The sequence below is a fragment of the Notolepis coatsorum genome, assembly GCF_963971535.1.
Source record: "Notolepis coatsorum genome assembly, chromosome: 14".
Taxonomy (NCBI): domain Eukaryota; kingdom Metazoa; phylum Chordata; class Actinopteri; order Aulopiformes; family Paralepididae; genus Notolepis; species Notolepis coatsorum.
Genome location: NC_140178.1, coordinates 101,968,738 through 101,989,775, shown reverse-complemented (window position 1 = coordinate 101,989,775; position 21,038 = coordinate 101,968,738). Strand labels below are relative to the sequence as shown.

The 21,038-nt window shown below is 45.0% G+C and overlaps 1 protein-coding gene across 1 annotated transcript in view; it reads left to right on the top strand.

The window, feature by feature from the left end:
• xylt2 (xylosyltransferase II) overlaps nucleotides 1-21,038 on the top strand; it is a gene marked incomplete at its 5' end in the record, with an annotated part of 60,889 nt that overhangs the window by 26,679 nt on the left and 13,172 nt on the right. The window contains 5 exons of the mRNA XM_084328806.1: nucleotides 5,864-6,066; nucleotides 8,351-8,431; nucleotides 10,528-10,744; nucleotides 19,650-19,826; nucleotides 20,549-20,805. Of these exons, the coding sequence (XP_084184932.1) occupies nucleotides 5,864-6,066; nucleotides 8,351-8,431; nucleotides 10,528-10,744; nucleotides 19,650-19,826; nucleotides 20,549-20,805 (935 nt within the window). The remainder of the gene's footprint in view (nucleotides 1-5,863; nucleotides 6,067-8,350; nucleotides 8,432-10,527; nucleotides 10,745-19,649; nucleotides 19,827-20,548; nucleotides 20,806-21,038) is intronic.

Genomic DNA, 21,038 nt, shown 5'->3' with positions numbered 1-21,038 from the left:
AGACCACTATTACTACATCCACAAGGTGAGCCCATAGACCACTATTACTACATCCAGGTGGACAACAGTGGTGGAAGGAGATGTTGATGTTGAGACGTGATGTTTTCCCTCAGAAGCGTAGCTGTTGTTGTCCAGTTGTTGATTTACAACGGAGCCTGGTTTTATTTAAACCAAGATACAGTAAAGGTTTGCATGTAAATATGTTTCTTCTTTTTAAACCTCACATGTAGTCTGAGACATTATTTTTCTTTTTGTCATTTCGGCATCTTTTCTAGTTTATTTCAAAATACACATGTATGGACATATTGACAATGAAGCCTTAAACTCTGGCCCGAGACAACCATGGTGCAGTCCGTGTCGTTTTAGTTGAACCTCAAAACCCTCGGCGATGGTTTGGTACCGGACGCACTCGCTCCAGGCGGGCTCTTGTACTGATAACGAGATCGCCATGACTCGCGGAGGAGAACCCGCCAGCGTAGTAACATGTGTTGCTGCTCGCTCGGTACGTGGGGCGCGCTGTGGAGGCTAATGTGTTTACAGGCTGGTTCCTCACTCTGCCCCGCGGTTGAGTTGACCCCCACGGTCTTAGAGCGCGGCAGGGGGGGGATTAGCCCAGAGAGGGGTTATTCACGGTAAATTTGTAACGGGGCAAAACAGAGACGTCACGTTAATCTGTCTGCACTGCTGGAAGGCAGGGTTCGCACAAGGTCCTTGAAGTGCTTAAAGTGCTTGATTAAAAAAAAATCGAGCCCTGGAATTCCTTGAAAACGGCAAATTTTTTAACAAGGTGCTTAAAAAGCCCTTGAAATTCAAATCGACCATCCGCATTTAAAGTGTTGTTCATCCACGATCAAATTGTTCTGAACCAAGAAATTTTTTTTTGTTCCGTTTTAATAAAATCTGACTAGTCGCTGTCTCGCACGCTCCAACTGATTTTCCTCATTTCGTCGCGTGTGATGCTCTAGCTGGCAAGCAGGCCAAGAAGATGTTTAAAAAAAAAAAACGGCATTTAAAAGTGAATTGTATCCTTCGAGTGACATCGTTGAAAATGAAAAATAGTGCTTGGAAAAGTACTTAAAAAGTCCTACATTTTGCAATGTCTGTGGGAAACTCCTGACTTGACTTGAACCCTGTGGAAGTAAGAGTGCACACAGGATCGAGGCAGGAGTGCACACGGCTACAGGTGGCTGCCCGGTGTGTGTGTGTGTATATATCTGGAGAGGTTGTTAGTGAGCGGTGCTGGGGAGCCGGCTTAACGCAGCTGCCTGGAGCCGCTGGAGAGTCTCCTGAGGGGGTGAGGAGTCTGGGCAGGAAGGCAGTGATGATGAATGAGGACACGGCGGTGGGACCCGGTCGCCACGGAGAGCGTCTCCCAGCGCTCCAGACACAACCCGCCTCATCCGTCTCTCCCCGGGCAGCGCCTGTGTGTGAGAGAGAGAGAGACACGCGGCGCAGTAAAGCGGGTCAGGTTGTACTGGAATCGGTCCCACCAGCCCCCCCGCTGATGCCCAACCCTCCCGTCTCATTATCTCTCACTCACTCACTCACTCACTCACTCACTCACTCACTCACTCACTCACTCACTCACTCACTCTGTCTCGTCTTTGTCTCTCTTCATCACGTTCACTCTCCCCGTCTCTCTCCCTCTCTCCGTCATTATTTTTCTGGCTCTCTCTCTTTTCTACCTCTTGTGTGTTTGTTTTTTGCGGAGGAAGCTTGGGACTGTCATTCCTGTGGAGTTTTCCCTGCTGTTGCCTCCATTCTGAGTGCAACACCAGCTCTCTCTCTATTCCTCCTCTCTTTCTCTCTGTGTTCATCCTGCTCTCGCTCTGTCTCTACAGTATCTCTGTAGTCTCTCGCTCCCCCCACTCTCTCTCTGTCTCTCTCTCTCTGTCTCTGTCCCTCTCTGTCTCTCCATCCCTCTGTCTCTCTTTGACTCTCTCGGTCTCTTTGTCCCTCTCTCTCTCTTTGCCCCTCTCGGTCTCTCTCTTTGACTCTGTCTCTCCGTCCCTCTCGGTCTCTCTCTGTCTCTCTCTCTCTGTCCCTCTCTCTCTCTCTGAGTCTCTGTCTCTCTCTTTGACTCTCTCTTTGACTCTCTCTGTTTCTCTCTTTGACTCTCTCTCTTTGTCTCTCTCTGTCTCTGTCTCTGTCTCTCTCTCTCTCTCTCTCTCTCTCTCTCTCTCTCTCTCTCTCTCTCTCTCTCTCTCTCTGTCTCTCTTTGACTCGCTCTCTCTCTCTTTGACTCTCTCTGTGTCTCTTTGACTCTCTCTCTTTGACTCTCTCTTTGACTCTCTCTTTGACTCTCTGTCTCTCTCTTTGACTCTCTCTTTGACTCTCTCTCTTGACTCTCTCTCTCTTTGACTCTCTCTCTCTTTGACTCTCTCTGTCTCTCTCTTTGACTCTCTCTGTCTCTCTTTAACTCTCTGTTTCTCTCTTTGACTCTCTCCCTCTTTGTCTCCCTCTTTGTCTCTCTCTTTGACTCTCTCCCTCTTTGTCTCTCTTTGACTCTCTCTCTCTCTTTGACTCTCTGTCTCTCTTTGACTCTCTCTTTGACTCTCTCTCTCTTTGACTCTCTTTGACTCTCTCTCTTTGACTCTGTCTCTTTTTGACTCTCTCTCTCTTTGACTCTCTCTCTCTTTGACTCTCTCTCTCTCTTTGACTCTGTCTCTCTTTGACTCTCTCTCTGTCCCTCTCTCTCTGTCCCTCTCTGTATCTCTCTCTCTCCCCCCTGTCTCTCTATCTCTCTGTCTTTGTCTCTCCTTTCTGTGTCTCTGTCTCTACACTACAGCATCTATCTGTGTTTTGCCCCCCCCCCCCCCCACTCTCTCTTTCTGTTGATCTGTCTCTCTTATCTCTGTCTCTATCTCTCTCTAGTCTCTATCCCTGTCTCTTTTTCTCTCTTTCTCTTCAAGAGTAGCTTTAGTTTTCTTCCATTCCGTATTCATGCTCTACCGTCGGATGCTGCCAGATGATGCTGTCGGATGCTGTACAGATACCGAGATGTCCCACTATGTTACCTGTTTATTGCACAATGTTGTTTTTATTGGATTCTATTATATGTTGTACTACTGTATTGCACATCGTTGCGGGCAAGACCACCCGCATTTCATTGTATACTTGTATGCCGTGACAAATAAAACTCTTGACTTGACTTGAGATTTAGTACGGTACATTGTTTAGTTTTTCTCTCGCTGACCCACATTACCGACACATGCCAGGTCGCTGTTGTTCCTGCCCGGATCATATTCCGTTTCAACGCCGGCCAAATCTTTTCAGCTGCCTCAGCGAGGCGGCGACAGCAGATCTGACTAATACACACGCTGACACGGAGCCAGGAGTAGATTATGGTTTATGGTTATTATGGACGATGTGATACCATTTCTTCACCCCTATGGCCCTGGTTTTTGTTTCCTGAACTTTGTATTCAATGTCTCTTTCCAACCAAGAGAAGGAACGTATAATTTAAGAGGGTTGTGTATTCTTAAAACATGTAAAAAAGGTAAGAACTAATGTAAAAGCTAGATGTGTTTTCAATTTTGGGAGTTAAATTATGGAATAGCCTTAGTGACGGGTTGAAGTTGTGTACTTCTCAGGGGAGATTTAAAAAAGCCTTAACACATCTGGCGCCAATAACGTCGTACAACGTGTTTCAAGGTCATGCTAATTATGCCATTCCACGGCGTACGACGTTATTGAGATCATATTTAATTTTTTCGCCATGGTATTCATAATGCCCTCACCCAGCCTCGGCTGATACAGTGGGAGCCTGCACAACTCTGCAACGCTTCAATACTGCCGCCTGGTGGATGATCGGCGAGTTACAACCGGAAATGGATCTCTGGAGATCTCCGTGCATCTGGCAAATGCGTCCGGCACTCGCATATTGTTGCGGGACTCTAGACACACATTCTTGTATATCGATCGCTGCCATAACTCAGGGTTTCCGTTGTCCGGTAATTACCGGTATTTGACCGGCAAAATCTGTTGAAGTCCGACATATTTAATCTCTCCGGTCATAATGTCCGGTGAAAATAATTCCCTCTAAGCACAATTTGATTATTTGAATTGTATTAAAATAGGCTAAAATTAAATAGCCTATGCGATGAACGAAACAATCATTACATTTGTTTCATCGTTGCTTCACCAAGCAGGTCTAATAATGACAACGCTGTTGTCAGCGGGAAGCATGCAGCTAGATTTGCGAGTGCATGCAGCTACAGAGCCACAGAACCCACCAGCTGTGCCGGCACAGTGCAGTACTCCAATTCAGCCATTGGCAATTCAGCTGTTGGGTGGGGGGCGCTGCTGAGCGGTCCCCAGATAGGGCCTGAAAACACCGCTCTCTGCGGCTCTGCAGCTGCATGCACTCGCAAATAAGTCGTTGGGAGGTGGAGATTCATTACGCAAACCCATGATAATGTTGCCGTCTCTCTCTGCCAAATTTCTCAGTTCTTCGCTTGATATAATTAATACAAATCTCCAATATAACGGAATTCGTTAGCTCATAAAAATGTGATTAAAACACTGCTGTTTATTAATGTCGGGCCGACTGCCCACAGACACCTATTTGATTTAAAGTCAGCAGCAGCACGGAGTCTCGGGACTTATTTTATTTGGAATATAATTACTGTATACGCAAAAGTAGCCTAGTTTTAAGTTAAAATATTATAAATCTACATGCCTTGAGGATGTCATTCTTTATATAGCCTGCCTATCAATTGTTTTTAAGCTCAATAAACTCTGACCGGAATTTCTCTCATTTGACCGGTAGATTGAAATCTACCGGACACTGAGACCGGCAACAATTTTTTCTAACTGAAACCCTGCCATAACTCAATAATCGATATGATTTGGGTGTTTATTATTATTATACAAACCGGAAATGGATCTAGTAGTAGGATCTAATAGTAGGAGGATCTAGTAATGGATCTATAAGTGGGATCTTTTTCCTCCAGTCTCATCGGTGAACGGTAAGAGGACGCTGACGTCATTTTCAGCGTGTTTGTTTATTATTAATGCAAACTGCTCTGATCAATATATCACCCATACTACATAAAGCATTTACTGACGATCACGGAATTATAAACGACCCCCCCCCCCCCCCCCCCGTTCATCCTCTCATGATAAGTCATAACGTTTAGGATCATGTACAGTTGAAATGTTTAATATAGCGTGTATCGGCAACAAACTGCAGTTGATAATCTATATATGCGTTTATGCCTATAACCCACGTTCTAGGAATTACTGCAGAAAACGATAAAAACATATTTATATTCTAGACTGTATTTTCGTATGAATCTATGAATGAAAAAGTATAACGTTCCTACATCCTGAACGATAGATAATCGATGTTGAATGGGCCATAGTAATGTCAATTTAGCAATACAATTTAAAAAGTTATAGCCCTGCAAAGAAGGTAAACATCTCCATAGGCTTAGAGTGGTGGAGGAGAGTGGTATGAGACGGGCAAACTTAATGTGTTAAAGGATAAAATAATTCAGGAGTACAGTTGAGTAAACATCAAACATTTGTTTTTTTCTAAAAAAGAATAATAAAAAAAAAAGTATATCTTGCAGCATATTTTAAGTTTTTCTTTCTTATATTAAAATATATTTCGTTTTTAAGAATTTGTAAATGATAGGCAAAAATAAGCATGTGCTTCAGCCTATTCCTTTTTTCGGTTGTTGGATTTTGGATTTTGTGTGTGAGCTTGCCTTGAATATGTAAATTTGTGATTTCCTATTTTAATTTTTTAATTTTTTTGCAAGTCCACAAGGGTGTGTTTGATTTGTCTGTAAACAAGACCGACCGTAAAATAAACTTCATTCATTCATTCATTCATTCATTCATTCAACTCCTCCAGCGGTCCAACTACCTTCACCGGGAGGTGCTGCAGATCGCCCAGCAGTACCCCAACGTGCGCGCCACGCCCTGGCGCATGGTGACCATCTGGGGCGGCGCCAGCCTGCTGAAGGCCTACCTCCACAGCATGCAGGACCTGCTCGCCATGCTAGACTGGAAGTGGGACTTCTTCATCAACCTCAGCGCCACCGACTTCCCCACCAGGTTAGTGTTGTTTGTAACCACGCTGCTTCATACTAGGGATGGGACTTTCTAGCAAAAGTGCTATTTGAATATTCGTTTTTCATAATATCGAATATTCCAATATTCGACCCCCTCCCCCCCAAAAAAAGAAAAGTTTATTGTTATTTTTTGTTTCAGTTTGAATTCAGTTAAAATTTTCAGTTTCAGTAAAATTCAGTTATTCTTTTTAATAGAATATTGGCACTTCTATCAACTTCTATCAACCGGTTTTAATAAAGAAACTGTAGCATGTGCATCTTTTAGATAAATTAGGCTATGAAAATTAGGCTGCCTCTAAATATAAAAAGGAATGAAATAAGAATGGTTTGCTTAATTTTTTTTATTTTAATTAAATTTTTTATTGTCTATGAAAATCGAATGTAGATATGGGATTAAATATTCTGTCCCATCCCTACTTCATACCAGTACAGTTAGCAGGGTTCGCACAAGGTCCTTGAAGTGCTTAAAGTGCTTGATTCTCTACAGCAGTGCTGCCTGTCAAACACATCTTATTTTTAGCACTCTGAGACTTTGTTTCCAGATATAGAGTGCATTATAAATCGAATGTATTATTATTATTATTATTATTATTGATTCTTAACAAAAAAAATTCAAGGCCTGGAATTCCTTGAAAACGGCAACAAAAATTACAAGGTGCTTTAAAAGTCCTTGATACCTTAAATCTAAAGTGTAACTAATTGTCGGAAATTGGTTTTTAAGCCATAAATATTGGAGCAGATTTTTTTCAAAAATAGTGATTGGAAAAGTGAAAGTCATTGAATTTCATCATTTTGCAATGTCTGTGGGAACCCCGAGTTAGTACACTGGTGTTATAACCTGCTTTATACCAGTACAGTTAGTACACTGGTGTTATAACCTGCTTTATACCAGTACAGTTAGTACACTGGTGTTATAACCACTCTGCTTTATACCAGTACAGTTAGTACACTGGTGTTGTAACCACTCTGCTTTATACCAGTACAGTTAGTACACTGGTGTTATAACCTGCTTTATACCAGTACAGTTAGTACACTGGTGTTATAACCACTCTGCTTTATACCAGTACAGTTAGTACACTGGTGTTATAACCACTCTGCTTTATACCAGTACAGTTAGTACACTGGTGTTATAACCTGCTTTATACCAGTACAGTTAGTACACTGGTGTTATAACCTGCTTTATACCAGTACAGTTAGTACACTGGTGTTATAACCTGCTTTATACCAGTACAGTTAGTACACTGGTGTTATAACCTGCTTTATACCAGTACAGTTAGTACACTGGTGTTATAACCTGCTTTATACCAGTACAGTTAGTACACTGGTGTTATAACCACTCTGCTTTATACCAGTACAGTTAGTACACTGGTGTTATAACCTGCTTTATACCAGTACAGTTAGTACACTGGTGTTATAACCTGCTTTATACCAGTACAGTTAGTACACTGGTGTTATAACCACTCTGCTTTATACCAGTACAGTTAGTACACTGGTGTTATAACTACAGCAGTGCTGTCAAACACGGAGTTGTTTTTAGTTTTTCCAGACGGTAGTTATTTAAAAAAGTTGGCTAGTAGCTTGACTATATTGTGAATTATGTTAAGTGTATTTATTTGACTCGATAATAATTGCTTGATATCATGTGATGCTACTTTTGCAGTGTAGTGTATCTATCTAGGACACCTTCACCAGACACCACTTTGTGGACGGTGTTGATTAGTTCTCGTTCTGCAAGCTTGGCCCCTTCAGTCCCGCTCGCTCGGGGATTTGACCCGCTTGCTCTATTGAACCCACCGTGACTCAGTGACTCGCACGGCTACAAGATAAAGGAAACTCTCAGTGCTGTTGCCAGATGAAAAGCCCCCCCCCCTCTGGTAGCTTCACTAAATAGACCGTTTTGGTCGCCTGACGCATAGAGGCGGCAGTAAAGCGCTCTTTCTTGTCGATCAGCTCTGGCTGTAACCCTGAGGGCGCGCTCTGAGCCCCCTATCAAAGCGGCGGCCAATCCTCCTGAACCGTCCCGAGGGTGAATATAAACTGGGAACGCTCGGATGCACAAGCCTCCGCCCTCCGAACCCTGCCCCGGAGTCGCAACCGAGGGGAAAGTCATCACATTTACCCTCCTCTCTCTCTCTCTCTCTCTCTCGCTCCCTCAGTCAGAATTTTATTATCATCAACCAAGTTTTTCTTTCCTCTTGCTCTTCTCTTCCTCCTCCTCCTCCTCCTCCTCCTCCACCTCCTCCTCCTCACACTTCCTCTCCTCACAGGACCAATGATGAGCTGGTGGCGTTCCTGTCGCAACACCGAGACAAGAACTTCCTCAAGTCCCACGGGAGAGAGAACGCCCGGTGAGCGGAGCCTCTGAGCAGCAGTCATGTCCTCCCAGATCAGCACTCTAGTTAGGGATGAGCAGCAGTCATGTCTTCCCAGATCAGCACTCTAGTTAGGGACGAGCAGCAGTCATGTCTTCCCAGATCAGCACTCTAGTTAGGGATGAGCAGCAGTCATGTCCTCCCAGATCAGCACTCTAGTTAGGGATGAGCAGCAGTCATGTCTTCCCAGATCAGCACTCTAGTTAGGGACGAGCAGCAGTCATGTCTTCCCAGATCAGCACTCTAGTTAGGGATGAGCAGCAGTCATGTCTTCCCAGATCAGCACTCTAGTTAGGGATGAGCAGCAGTCATGTCTTCCCAGATCAGCACTCTAGTTAGGGATGAGCAGCAGTCATGTCTTCCCAGATCAGCACTCTAGTTAGGGATGAGCAGCAGTCAGGTCTTCCCAGATCAGCACTCTAGTTAGGGATGAGCAGCAGTCATGTCTTCCCAGATCAGCACTCTAGTTAGGGATGAGCAGCAGTCAGGTCTTCCCAGATCAGCACTCTAGTTAGGGATGAGCAGCAGTCATGTCTTCCCAGATCAGCACTCTAGTTAGGGATGAGCAGCAGTCAGGTCTTACTCATGAATTACTTGAGTAGTGCTCCAGTAATTTTTTTTTTTTTATCCACTTTTTCTCCCATTTTCTATATTTTCTCCCATCCCAATTTCGTATCATCCAATTCAACCCTCCCCTGTCACGAACGCTGTTTCTTGCCTCCCACAAGCCGGCTGCAATGTGGACTAAGTCATACATGGCACAAGTCCCCTCCGGTACTTGAGGTAACAGCAGTCGCATCTTTTCACCTGCGCAGCTCGATCTCTCAGTGGCGAGGAGTAACGCGTGGGAGGCTCACGCTGCCCCCGACACTTCCTGATTCTACTGCGCAGGCGCACCAACCGACCTGTAGGAGTCGCTGTCCAAAACGCCCGATCCCCACCCATCAGTTTCCCACCCCCTAATACGGCCAATGTGTATTAGTACGGACGACCAGCTAAACTGAAAGCAATGTGGAGCGCTGGGCTCGACCAGGCGAGCCCAGCGTCTCTGCATTCGTGGCGAGCGCCTTGCCCACTACGCCACGTAGCCGCCATGCTCCAGTAATTGTTTAGGAAATCTATTTTTAGAACACATCTTAAAGCGCATGGTAGCGGCAATAACGAGATATTGTGCTGAGTCTCACACACACACACACACACACACACACACACTACCGATTTGATTATGTCTCGCTCCGCGGACATTACAATGCACAGCAATATGCCCGATGCTTAATGTGTGTTGTCAGTCAAAACAGTCTGTTGCCCGTTTGTAATAATGACATTACCTCCACTCTGGTCTGCAGCAGGTCTCTATGCTCACGGAACGGCGTGTCCGTATATTAATAGTCTATGAACGCTACGCAAAGTGGGCGACGTGTTGTCGGCACAATTTGGAAATGCACAAACACTATAACCGACCGCTGGATACCGCTAAGCTACCAAACCTTTCGCGGTAACGTTAAAGTGTACTGCCCCATGCTCCACAGCTTCCAGCTTCCTGAGTGAGATTTCAAAGCCAGTTTTCTGTTTCAATCTAGCTCCCTCAAAAACCACTCGAGTTCAGTTGAAACGGCGAATACTGGACTCATGGATTACTCGCGCCCGTCCCTAGTTCACAGCTCTCCCCCACCGTCTGGGTCTTTTTAGCTGCTCATTTCCATCAGGAACGGGCTTTGATTTAATGGGGTCTTAGAATCCGGTCATCTTTGCCTCCTCGTATCGGCGCACAACGCCCACACACACGAAAGACGGGTCTAGTGGCAAAACATGTAAAAGATGTCATTCTGCTGATGCTAAATACGAGGCACCTCATGCGGAGATAATCGGCCGCTTATCATGATTGCTATGAAAATGATTTCCAATCGTCGCAGCCCTTTCCATTATCGATCGTCCTCTATTGGTATTCATGCCAGGAATTCCCATGAATACAATTCCACTTTGTATTGTATTTGCAACCCCTCTCCGCTGTTTTCCGTAAGAGTCTCTAAATATCAATAAAATAAAGCTTATTCAAATGACTTCTGTTCCAGGTTCATAAAGAAACAAGGTCTGGACCGTCTCTTCCACGAGTGCGACGACCACATGTGGCGTCTGGGCGAGCGAGGTATCCCGGAGGGCCTGGAGGTCTCCGGGGGTTCCGATTGGTTCTCGCTCACCCGCCGCTTCGTGGAGTACGTCATCACGTCCCAGGACGAGCTGGTGTCGGGGCTGAAGCAGTTCTACACCTACGCCCTGCTCCCTGCCGAGGTGAGGACTAGGGATGGGTACTGATACCGAATCCGGTACTTTTAAGGGTTGAGGGTTATCGACCGAATCACGTCGGTTACTACAGAGTACCGATTGACATGAGATCCACCGGTCCCACATTTCGGTAAAAAAAAAAAAAAATGGCAAGCCGAAAAACGGCCGCAAGTGTGGTTACACTTTACAAAGCTAGATGCAGACAACGCTCGCTGCAATATTATATATATATTAACAAATTGTTCTAAATAAATAATAATGATAATAAATAATTTGAAGTTTGGAATTTTTGTTATACAACTGAGGTAGGTAGATTACATTTTTAGACTAAAGTACCGAAAAAGGTACAGCTGGGTACCGGTATCGTTTCACAGGTACTGGTTCAAATGTGAAGGGTACCCAACCCTAGTGAGGACACGCCTGTCACGATGTCTCCAGAGGCGGCTTGATACACGAGCCTAATGTCTGTCGCTGTACAGGGCCGTTCCCACCAACGCCTCTCTCCGTACGGAGGGTAACGGCCCGATACAGAACCGCCCCTTCAGTCTCCAGGCCTCCAGGGGGGTGGAGGTGCCAAGACTGCCCTTCAGGCCCAGTCCACACGATCACGGGTATTTTTGACACAGTTTTTATTTTATTTTTTATTTTTTTAATTAAAACTGTCCACACGACGTGGTTTAAACCCCGCACTGAGTGACGTATATACATGTAGTACAATGCCAAAGCAGTAGGTGGCGATGTAGTTCAAACATGAAGGCCATTTCAACCAATCAGAAGGGTTTATCATTAATACCGGAAACTGAACTGAAGCCTGGAACACAAACATCCCTCCTTGCTCACAGCCAAACAATTCTACAGTTTGCAGCTAGAACAACGTGCAATAAACAAAAAAGGATACATTCACTGTGTGTTCTGCCTCATTTGTTGATGAAACAAAACCAACATCAACACAATTTACCACCAAGAGCGGAGTTTAGTCTCACAAAAAGCTTTTTGTTAGCTTACGTGCTAACGTAATAATAAAGTAGTAACATTAACGCTAGTAGAATTAATGGATGAAAACGTTATTTAACACATTGCAGAATGGGTACAATACAATACGGCTCAATACAAACAATTGTTAAGGGGATGCAGTCTGGACTGGGTTCCTTATAACAATAACTTGACAACACATGAGCTTAGTTTAGCCGCAGCTACAGGTTTACTCAGCGTCAGGTCAGGAATGCAACAACAGACATCATCAGTCAATCACAGCACTCTTCAACACAGACGATACGTTTCGAACAAAAGTTTGTTACAATCATTTTCATATAACGCTACTTGGGACAGCTCTGCTGTAAACACTGGAAATAACCTCGGTTTCTATGTCCACACGCAGCCACTGCAACCGGGATGCGCACAAAACTTCACCCTGGACACCGGTTGTGAAAGGACACTGTTGCAGTGTTCCAAAACCCCGGTTGCGTGTGGGCGAACAGTGCAACCGCGCACATTAAGGCTCTGTTACATAGCACCCTGCGTGCGTGTGGACAGGGCCTCAGTCTCCAGGCCCTGGAGGTGCCAAGACTGCCGTGCCAGAAGGGTTCACAGAGTTCACTTGAGAGTTTTATGAGTGATTTTAGATTAGATTCAAATGTGTTGTCATCATACAGCACAAGTACAGTACAATCAAATTAAGTTTGGCATCCAACCAGAGTGCAAATGTAACAGTAAAGTGCAACAGCAATATACAACGTTTTTATTTTATTTTTTTACGAGAGTGCCTGCCTGACCGCAGCAGTGCAAAGAGGCAGTTGTTTGGGTGGCTACAGATTTAGACTATTCTCTTAGCCATGGCCCTGCAATGCTTGGTGTAAATGTCCTGGCGAGTGGGAAGCAGTCTGCTGCGGTCATGTGCAGTGCAATTCCCAAACCAGGAGGCAGGGTTCGCACAAGGTCCTTGAAGTGCTTTATTTTTTTACCAAAAGAAGTAAAGGCCTGAAATTCCTTACACCAAAAAGATATTAACAAGGTGCTTAAAAAGTCCTTGAAATTCAAATCAACCATTCACATTGAATGTTTTGTTCATCCATGATCAAATTGTTCTGAATCAAGAAAGTAGAAGTTCTTTAAGATCTTCTGACTCACTTTGAACTTCCTCAGACGCCTAAGGAAGTAGAGCCGCTGGCGTGCCATGCCGTGCCAAATGGAATCAGAGTTCAGTACAGCATTTAGTGGCTCGCCGGGCGGAAGCCATATTTCAAAACACAACAAGCCTTTTTACTAGGTGATTAAATCACTGCGCCCAGGCAGCAGTGGTTCGGCAAAAAATAGTTTGAGTATATATCTGCTTAGAAAACAAATGTATTTAAAAAAAAATATATTCTCCACGTGGTAAATACACGGGTCACAACATGTTTACAGGAACGTTTTGGAGTTGTATTAGGCTACACTGGCACACCTACTTCCAGTGAATGACGCTAAGCTAGGCTGTTCCTTTAACGCCATCCTTGAGCACCTTGAAGCAGGCAGCCTGGTTGCAATTGTGTTCATCAATTTGAGCAGTGAATTCAACACAACGCGCATGATACAGCCTCCCCTGCTGGTTGGCAGAGCTGCTGGATCTGGTGTGTGAGCCCTGAGCTAATCTTATGGCTGAACAATGTCTTAGTTGCATGCAGTCAGCTATGGGCTTCTGTTCAGTACTGGACTACCGCCAGTCCTGCTTGAGTTGCCTCACAGAAAAACCTGGCAAATGCAGAGTCTTTGCTCCAAACATGGGGATTGACTTGGAGGGCTTCCTCCTTGTGTGACGATCGCCAACGGCGTCCTTGAAGCACCTTGGAGCACCTTGAAGCACCTTGAAGCTCCTTGATGCACCTGGAAGCAGCTTGAAGCACCTTGGAGCACCTTGAAGCACCTTGAAGCATGCAGCCTTGGTCACGATTGTGTCCCATCGCCTTGATGAACAGTGCATTCAACGCGCTATGATACAGCCTCCCCTGCTGGCTGGCAAAGCTGCTGGATCTGGGGTGTGAGCCCTGAGCTAATCTCATGGCTAAACAATGTCCTACTGGCACGCAGTCAGCAAGTTGGACTCCTTATCCTCCTCAAGATCCACAAGCACAGGAAGCCCCAGAGGACCGCAGTGGGTGTAGGGCCTCACTAATTAGTGCGCAGTCTGGGTTTAAAATCTGATTACTCTCCCCTCGTGAGCTTCGGGAAGGAGGCTGAAAATGTCATACAATGGTGTAACAAAAAATATCTCAAGTTGCCATTATGAAACGTAAAGGTATGTTGATAGATTTGAGACCAAAGAAATCTGATGTCCCGCTCACTGTAGCAGAGAGTCTCCACCTGCAGACACCCAGGTGTGGAATTTGACGATACGTTGATGGTCAATGATGAGTCAAGAAAATGCAATGGCAAACGTTTTTCATGGCTCGGAGGGTGAGGGTCTGTCTTTTTAAAAAGAGTTATATTGTCGTTTTCTTGCACGGACCACAATTTATGAATGAATTTCCCTGCAGGGATAGTAAAGGTTACTTTGACTCGTGTGGTACACCCTTCGTTCTGTAGTAGGAACTGGACATAGCAGGTATTCTTAGTGGTTGCAAGATTCCATATTCCAATATGCCAGCATAGAGGTATACGCTGGAAAACACTGCGGTTCCATAGCCTGAAGTCTTATGTAGTACAGGTCCAAATTTAATAAAAATCCGTTCAGAAATGGGTCTTTGAGAGACGTCGGAGTATAACCGGCGTTAAAAAAAAAAAAAAAAGGCTCTCAAATCCATTTCCTCATCCACCGTTGTTTGTTCAGTCTGATTGACTTCTGGTTTTCGTTTAGTCAACTTTCACCTAGATCCCTTATTCGCACCACCCCACGTGTCGTTGGAAATGTACACTCATTGGCTACAACGCTGACCAATAATTATTGCCATCAGCAGATGATTGGCAGTTCGGGAGTGTCTCGGGTGGTCATCTGACACGCGGTGCGTAAAAAGACGCTCGCCTGACATATCGTCATGTAACTCGAGAACCGAGGCGCGGATTTGGTCGAGTGAGGTGGCGTTCCAACGGCAACAAATGGATCTTTCCAACTGTAATTTATATGTTCGCTGAAAAATGCAGCCCGAGCCGCTACACGCGCGCAAAGTGCACGCACGTCGGGCGTATACGTCCCCCAACCTGTTCAGAGGTTAAACCACTAACCACACCTACTGCCCAACAGTTTGGTTTGATATTATGTCTTAACACTTTGTGTGCCAGCGACGAGATTTCTCGTTAGTTCATGCCAACCGTTGAGTGCCACCGACGATCGTTATTTTTTTAATAACTATCTAATAATTTATCCATACATTTTTCATCAATCTAGCCTCACGTTACCAGTGGGGATCTGTCTGAACTCGAACATGGAGGGAAAAAAAGTCCTGCTTCCACATTTTACTTGTCAGACAAGTAACCAGAGACGATCCAAGTAATCGCCCACCACCAGAACAGCGGAGAATGTGTGTTTCCAGTACCCAGCGTTAGATCAATAAACGCGATCGATATTTGGAATGGCGATCAGGAATTAGAATAATCTTTTTGGAGAACATCTGATCTGAGGTAAGGAATCTATTTTACCAGTCTTGGGATAATCAGAGCTATTTTCACTTATATATCAGCGTGTGCCATATGTGTGTATGTCTGTGTGTGTGTGTGTGCGATCAGGAAATAAGATAATCGATTTTTCAGCCCGCTTCTATAGCGTGCATACGTACACATATACTATTGATAATCTAGCGTTTATTTGAAAACTATTTATAAATAGGCCGAAAAATTACAACGTGTTTTGTGTATTCCAGTAAAGGGCGTTTATCACAGAATCTTTATTTTTTTCTGGAACTAAAACTAGCATTTTTCAAAATGGTATAAACTGAAATGAACCGATTTAAAAAAAAATAAATTATAATAATAATAATTATCCGTTTCGACAATGTTGACTGCAAACAAGTCATTGATAAGCGACGGCCATATTAGACACATAGCCATAATTTAAGATATAGTTTATGCGTTCGCAAATATGAGAGCTCTGTCATTGAAGTGGGTGGTGGCACGCAAGGGGTTTCCGTGGCACCGGAACCGTGGCACTGAAAGTGTTAAGGCTCTAATCTGCAAAGATGCCTACTTCAGACTTTCACTTTCATTCATTCAATATTTATTTAATCTGGTAAGGATCATTGAGTACAAGCTCTCATTTACAATGACGTCGAGAAATACAACACATGATGAATACAAAAAAAAACAATTGCAGACTGTGGTGAAGTGGTTTGCTATTAAAGATTTACACTGACCAATAGATACTATGTATTGAGTTTTATTAAAGTGCATTGTAATACATTCCACATGTTGGGGGCACATAAGCTAAAAGCAGATCCTCCTAATTCAGTGCAAACTCTGAGGACCTTAAGTGTATTAAGCCGATCACCAGAGTGAGTGTGATGAGGTCCAGAGCTCCAATCCAGTAATTAAAGTGTTGTAGCGTGGAAGATCAACAATATTGGCCTTGTACAGAAACGGATGTATACTTAATTGGATGCACTCAATTAGTTGTGAGATTCTGGCATATATTTCTTTATCTTAGGTGGCCATGTTCTATGTACGCCTCCTTTTCATAAATCATTCGCTTTGTTCTCATTATGTAACTCCTACAAAGGCCACGTAAATGGTAAATGGCTGCTTTTTTATATAGCGCTTTTATCTAAAGCGCTTTACAATTTGTTACTCACATTTTACCCATTCACTCACACATTCACACACTGACGGCGGAGGCAACCATGCAATGTGCCAACATGCTTATCGGGAGCAATTAGGGGTTAAGTGTCTTTCTCAAGGACACTTTGACACGCTGCCCGGGAGGAGCGGGAATCGAACCGGGAACCTCCGGATTGCCAGGCGACTGCTCTACCTCCTGAGCCACTGTCGCCCCTGTGCCACGTCAGCCGAAACACGTTGGGTTTAACATTAAAAGTCTATTGTAGTCTATCTGTAGATACTATATCTATATCTGTACATATCCCTTACCTACTCTTACTAGTTACTATATCTATATCTGTACATATCCCTTACCTACTCTTACTAGTTACTATATCTATATCTGTACATATCCCTTACCTACTCTTACTAGTTACTATATCTATATCTGTACATATTCCTTACCTACTCTTACTAGTTACTATATCTATATCTGTACATATCCCTTACCTACTCTTACTAGTTACTATATCTATATCTGTACATATCCCTTACCTACGCTTACTAGTTACTATATCTATATCTGTACATATCCCTTACCTACTCTTACTAGTTACTATATCTATATCTGTACATATCCCTTACCTACTCTTACTAGTTACTATATCTATATCTGTACATATCCCTTACCTTCACTTACTAGTTACTATATCTATATCTGTACATATCCCTTACCTACTCTTACTAGTTACTATATCTATATCTGTACATATCCCTTACCTACTCTTACTAGTTACACTGCTGACCAGTATGACTTACTACCATAGTGTCTTTATATCTGTATCATTGTACATATTATATTTCAACTCTGTACATGCATCTGATTAACACTCTTACTCAGTAGTACTAATTTATATATAGCCAGTTTAATCCACTGTACATTGTATATTATTGTTGCACTTTACTGTTACATTTGACCTCTGGTTGAATGCCAAATCTCTTTTTCGTTGTACTTGCATGACGACAATACATTTTAATCTAATCTAATCTTCTAAGCGTCAGTGTTTGAAATTGGGCCCTGCTCAATCAGAATTCTTGTCCATAACTAAAGGTGTTCCACAAGGTTCAGTGTTGGGTCCTGTCCTTTTCACTATTTAGTGTATATTAATGATATTGTTTCTACATCTTGACCATCTGTATGCGGACGATACTATTGTGTACTGTATCGCTGAATGACTACTGTATTGTATCCCTACACTGGCTACCGGTAAAACAACTCATTCATTTTCAAGATCCTTTTTTTTTCTATCCACTTTTTCTCCCCATTTTCTATTTTTCTCCCATCCCAATTTCGTGTTTCCAATTCTTCCCTCCCCTGTCTTGAACGTTGCTAGACTATGCCTCCCACTGGTCGGCTGTAGTGAGGATAGAAGCCTTGCATCACGTGTCCCCTTTTCACCGCAACAGCTCGAACTCTCAGTGGCGAGGAGTAGCGTGTGGGAGACTCACGCTGCCCCCCGATATTTCCTGTTTCCGCCGTACCGGCCTCACCCAACCGACCTGTAGGAGTCGCTGTCCACAACGTCCGATCCCCACCCACTGGCTTTCCCACCCTCTAACACTTGCCAATTGTGTTAGTATGACGCCCGGCCAGCTGGTAGCAACGCCGAGAGCTGGGCTCGATACCAGCGTCTCCTGCGTTAGTGGCGAGCGCCTTGCCCACTGCGCCACCTCAGCCGCCCATTTTCAAGATCCTTATGTTCACATACAAAGCCATAAACGGTATCGCCCCCCAGCCTACATAAAAGTACTCCTCGTCCAATCGGCCGGCTCCAGATCCCTCGGATCAACCGACCAAATCTGCCTTAAATTCCCCACACAAGACTGGCGACGAAGGGAAACCGGGCCTCGACAGTCGCAGCACCGACCCTCTGGAACGAGCTCCCACTCAACCTGAAATCTGCAAGCACTCTACGGACCTTTAAGGCCATGCTCAAAACCCACCTGTTCGCCATAAACAATCCATGAGCTAGTTTTTTGTATTGTTGTATGTGTGGTGTATTATGGTCTGTCTGTTCTCTATCTGATTGGTTGGCCTGCATGTATTTTCTTTCTGTTTTCGTGTTGTTCCTGTCTTTTTTGTTTCTCTTTCTCTCCCGGGATGCGCCCCGGGCCGATGTAACTATTGGTTGAGGGTTGCGCAATATAAATAAATGTATCGTATATCATATCACTGTTCAGTTAACCATTACGAACTTGCATCCAACATTTGCACTCTGGTTGGATCGCCAAACCTCTTTTCGTAGTACTGTACTTGTGCTCTATGGTGACAATTCAGTGTTGCTGAATTTCTTCCTCGTCATTAACCCTTTCACTGCCACACGACAGAAGGTTACCCCTTTACTATCACACAACCGACGGCGATGCTCCATCATTAGCATCATTAGCTCCGCATCCGCGGAGCTAATGATGCTAATGATGGAGCATCGCCGTCGGTTGTGTGATAGTAAAGGGCTAACCTTCTGTATTGTCACAGTGAAAGGGTTAACCGGCTGTCGTGTGGCAGTGAAAGGGTTAACCTGCCTGTCCTCTCTCCCCCCCCAGTCCTTCTTCCACACGGTGCTGGGGAACAGCCACATTAACCTGCCTGTCCTCTCTCCCCCCCCCAGTCCTTCTTCCACACGGTGCTGGGGAACAGCCACATTAACCTGCCTGTCCTCTCCTCCCCCCCCAGTCCTTCTTCCACACGGTGCTGGGGAACAGCCACATTAACCTGCCTGTCCTCTCTCCCCCCCCAGTCCTTCTTCCACACGGTGCTGGGGAACAGCCACATTAACCTGCCTGTCCTCTCTCCCCCCCCCAGTCCTTCTTCCACACGGTGCTGGGGAACAGCCACATTAACCTTCCTGTCCTCTCTCCCCCCCCAGTCCTTCTTCCACACGGTGCTGGGGAACAGCCACATTAACCTGCCTGTCCTCTCTCTCCCCCCCCAGTCCTTCTTCCACACGGTGCTGGGGAACAGCCACATTAACCTGCCTGTCCTCTCTCCCCCCCCCAGTCCTTCTTCCACACGGTGCTGGGGAACAGCCACATTAACCTGCCTGTCCTCTCTCTCCCCCCCCAGTCCTTCTTCCACACGGTGCTGGGGAACAGCCACATTAACCTTCCTGTCCTCTCCCCCCCCCCCCCCCAGTCCTTCTTCCACACGGTGCTGGGGAACAGCCACATGTGCGACTCGCTGGTGGACAACAACCTGCGCGTCACCAACTGGAACCGGAAGCTGGGCTGCAAGTGTCAGTACAAGCACATCGTGGACTGGTGCGGCTGCTCGCCCAACGACTTCAAGCCACAAGACCTCATCAGGATCCAGGTGAGTCGCCCAGCCGGGGGCGGGGTGGTGTGGAGCTACAGTCGCGCTAACGTTTGTTCGTTCTCGTTGAGTCCCGTTTCCCTTTCGGCCATGAGGAAATCTGCTCTAGTGTGTCTGTTTATCATTCATGAATAGGGACAGAAAACGTTTTTCATTCACCAACTGCAGTCTTCTAATACAATAGTACACAGAGTTGACCCGTTTCCTCCCAAAGTAGAAAGTCTTCAGGGATTTCCCCCCATGATTTTCAAACAAGATGGTGCAGAGTCACAAGTAAGGGGGGGTCCAGAGGGGGGCTGTGCCCCCCGTCCCGTAGGCAACATTTTTAGCAATACAGAAATCCATTTGCTGTGATTTCCTGCATCTTAAAAACATAATTTCAATAAAATCGCAAACACAAGGGCAAGTTCCAAATATGTTTTTTATTTAATGTATAAGGTTGCACAGTAGTTTAACGTTGAACATGAACACACACACGCACACGCACACACACACAGAGGGACCGAGCAATCATGTTAGACAATGATATTTCTGTTTCTAAGCTGACCCCAGGCTTTCACGGCATGTTTATTAAAATAATAAAAAAGAAAAAAGGTTTTTGTTTTTTCAAACACATGGTGGTGCTGCATCCCTATACCATTGTTTTGGGAAAGCCCGGCAACATATTTTCTTGTGACAGTTTATAACAAACTCTCGCTCTCTCTCTCTCATTCCATCCCCAGCAATTGACCCGACCCACGTTCTTTGCTCGTAAGTTTGAGTCCACGGTGAACCAGGAGGCCATAGACATCCTGGACACCCACCTGTACGGCCACTACGCCCCGGGCACCGTGTCCATCAAGGCCTACTGGGAGAACCTGTTTGAGAAGGCGGACGGAGTGGGCTCCCTCGCCGACGTGGCTCTCACCGCCTACACCTCCTTTTTCCGCCTGGGCCTCAGGAGTCTGGAGACCACGCAGAGCAATGTGGAGACCTGCAGGTAGGCCCGTGGTTTCACGTCTAGAATGTTGGGAGAGTCTGTTCTATGGCTGTGTGATATGATAATAATAATAAACGTTATTTGTATAGCACCTTTCATACAAGAATTGCAGCTCAAAGTGCTTCACAGCAGTAAGAAGAAAAGGCAGGCATAAAATTAGCACCAAATTGGCAGATCAAGAGCAATGCATAAAGTGCAGACATAGAATGAGCATAAAATAGACTGCAGCGAAA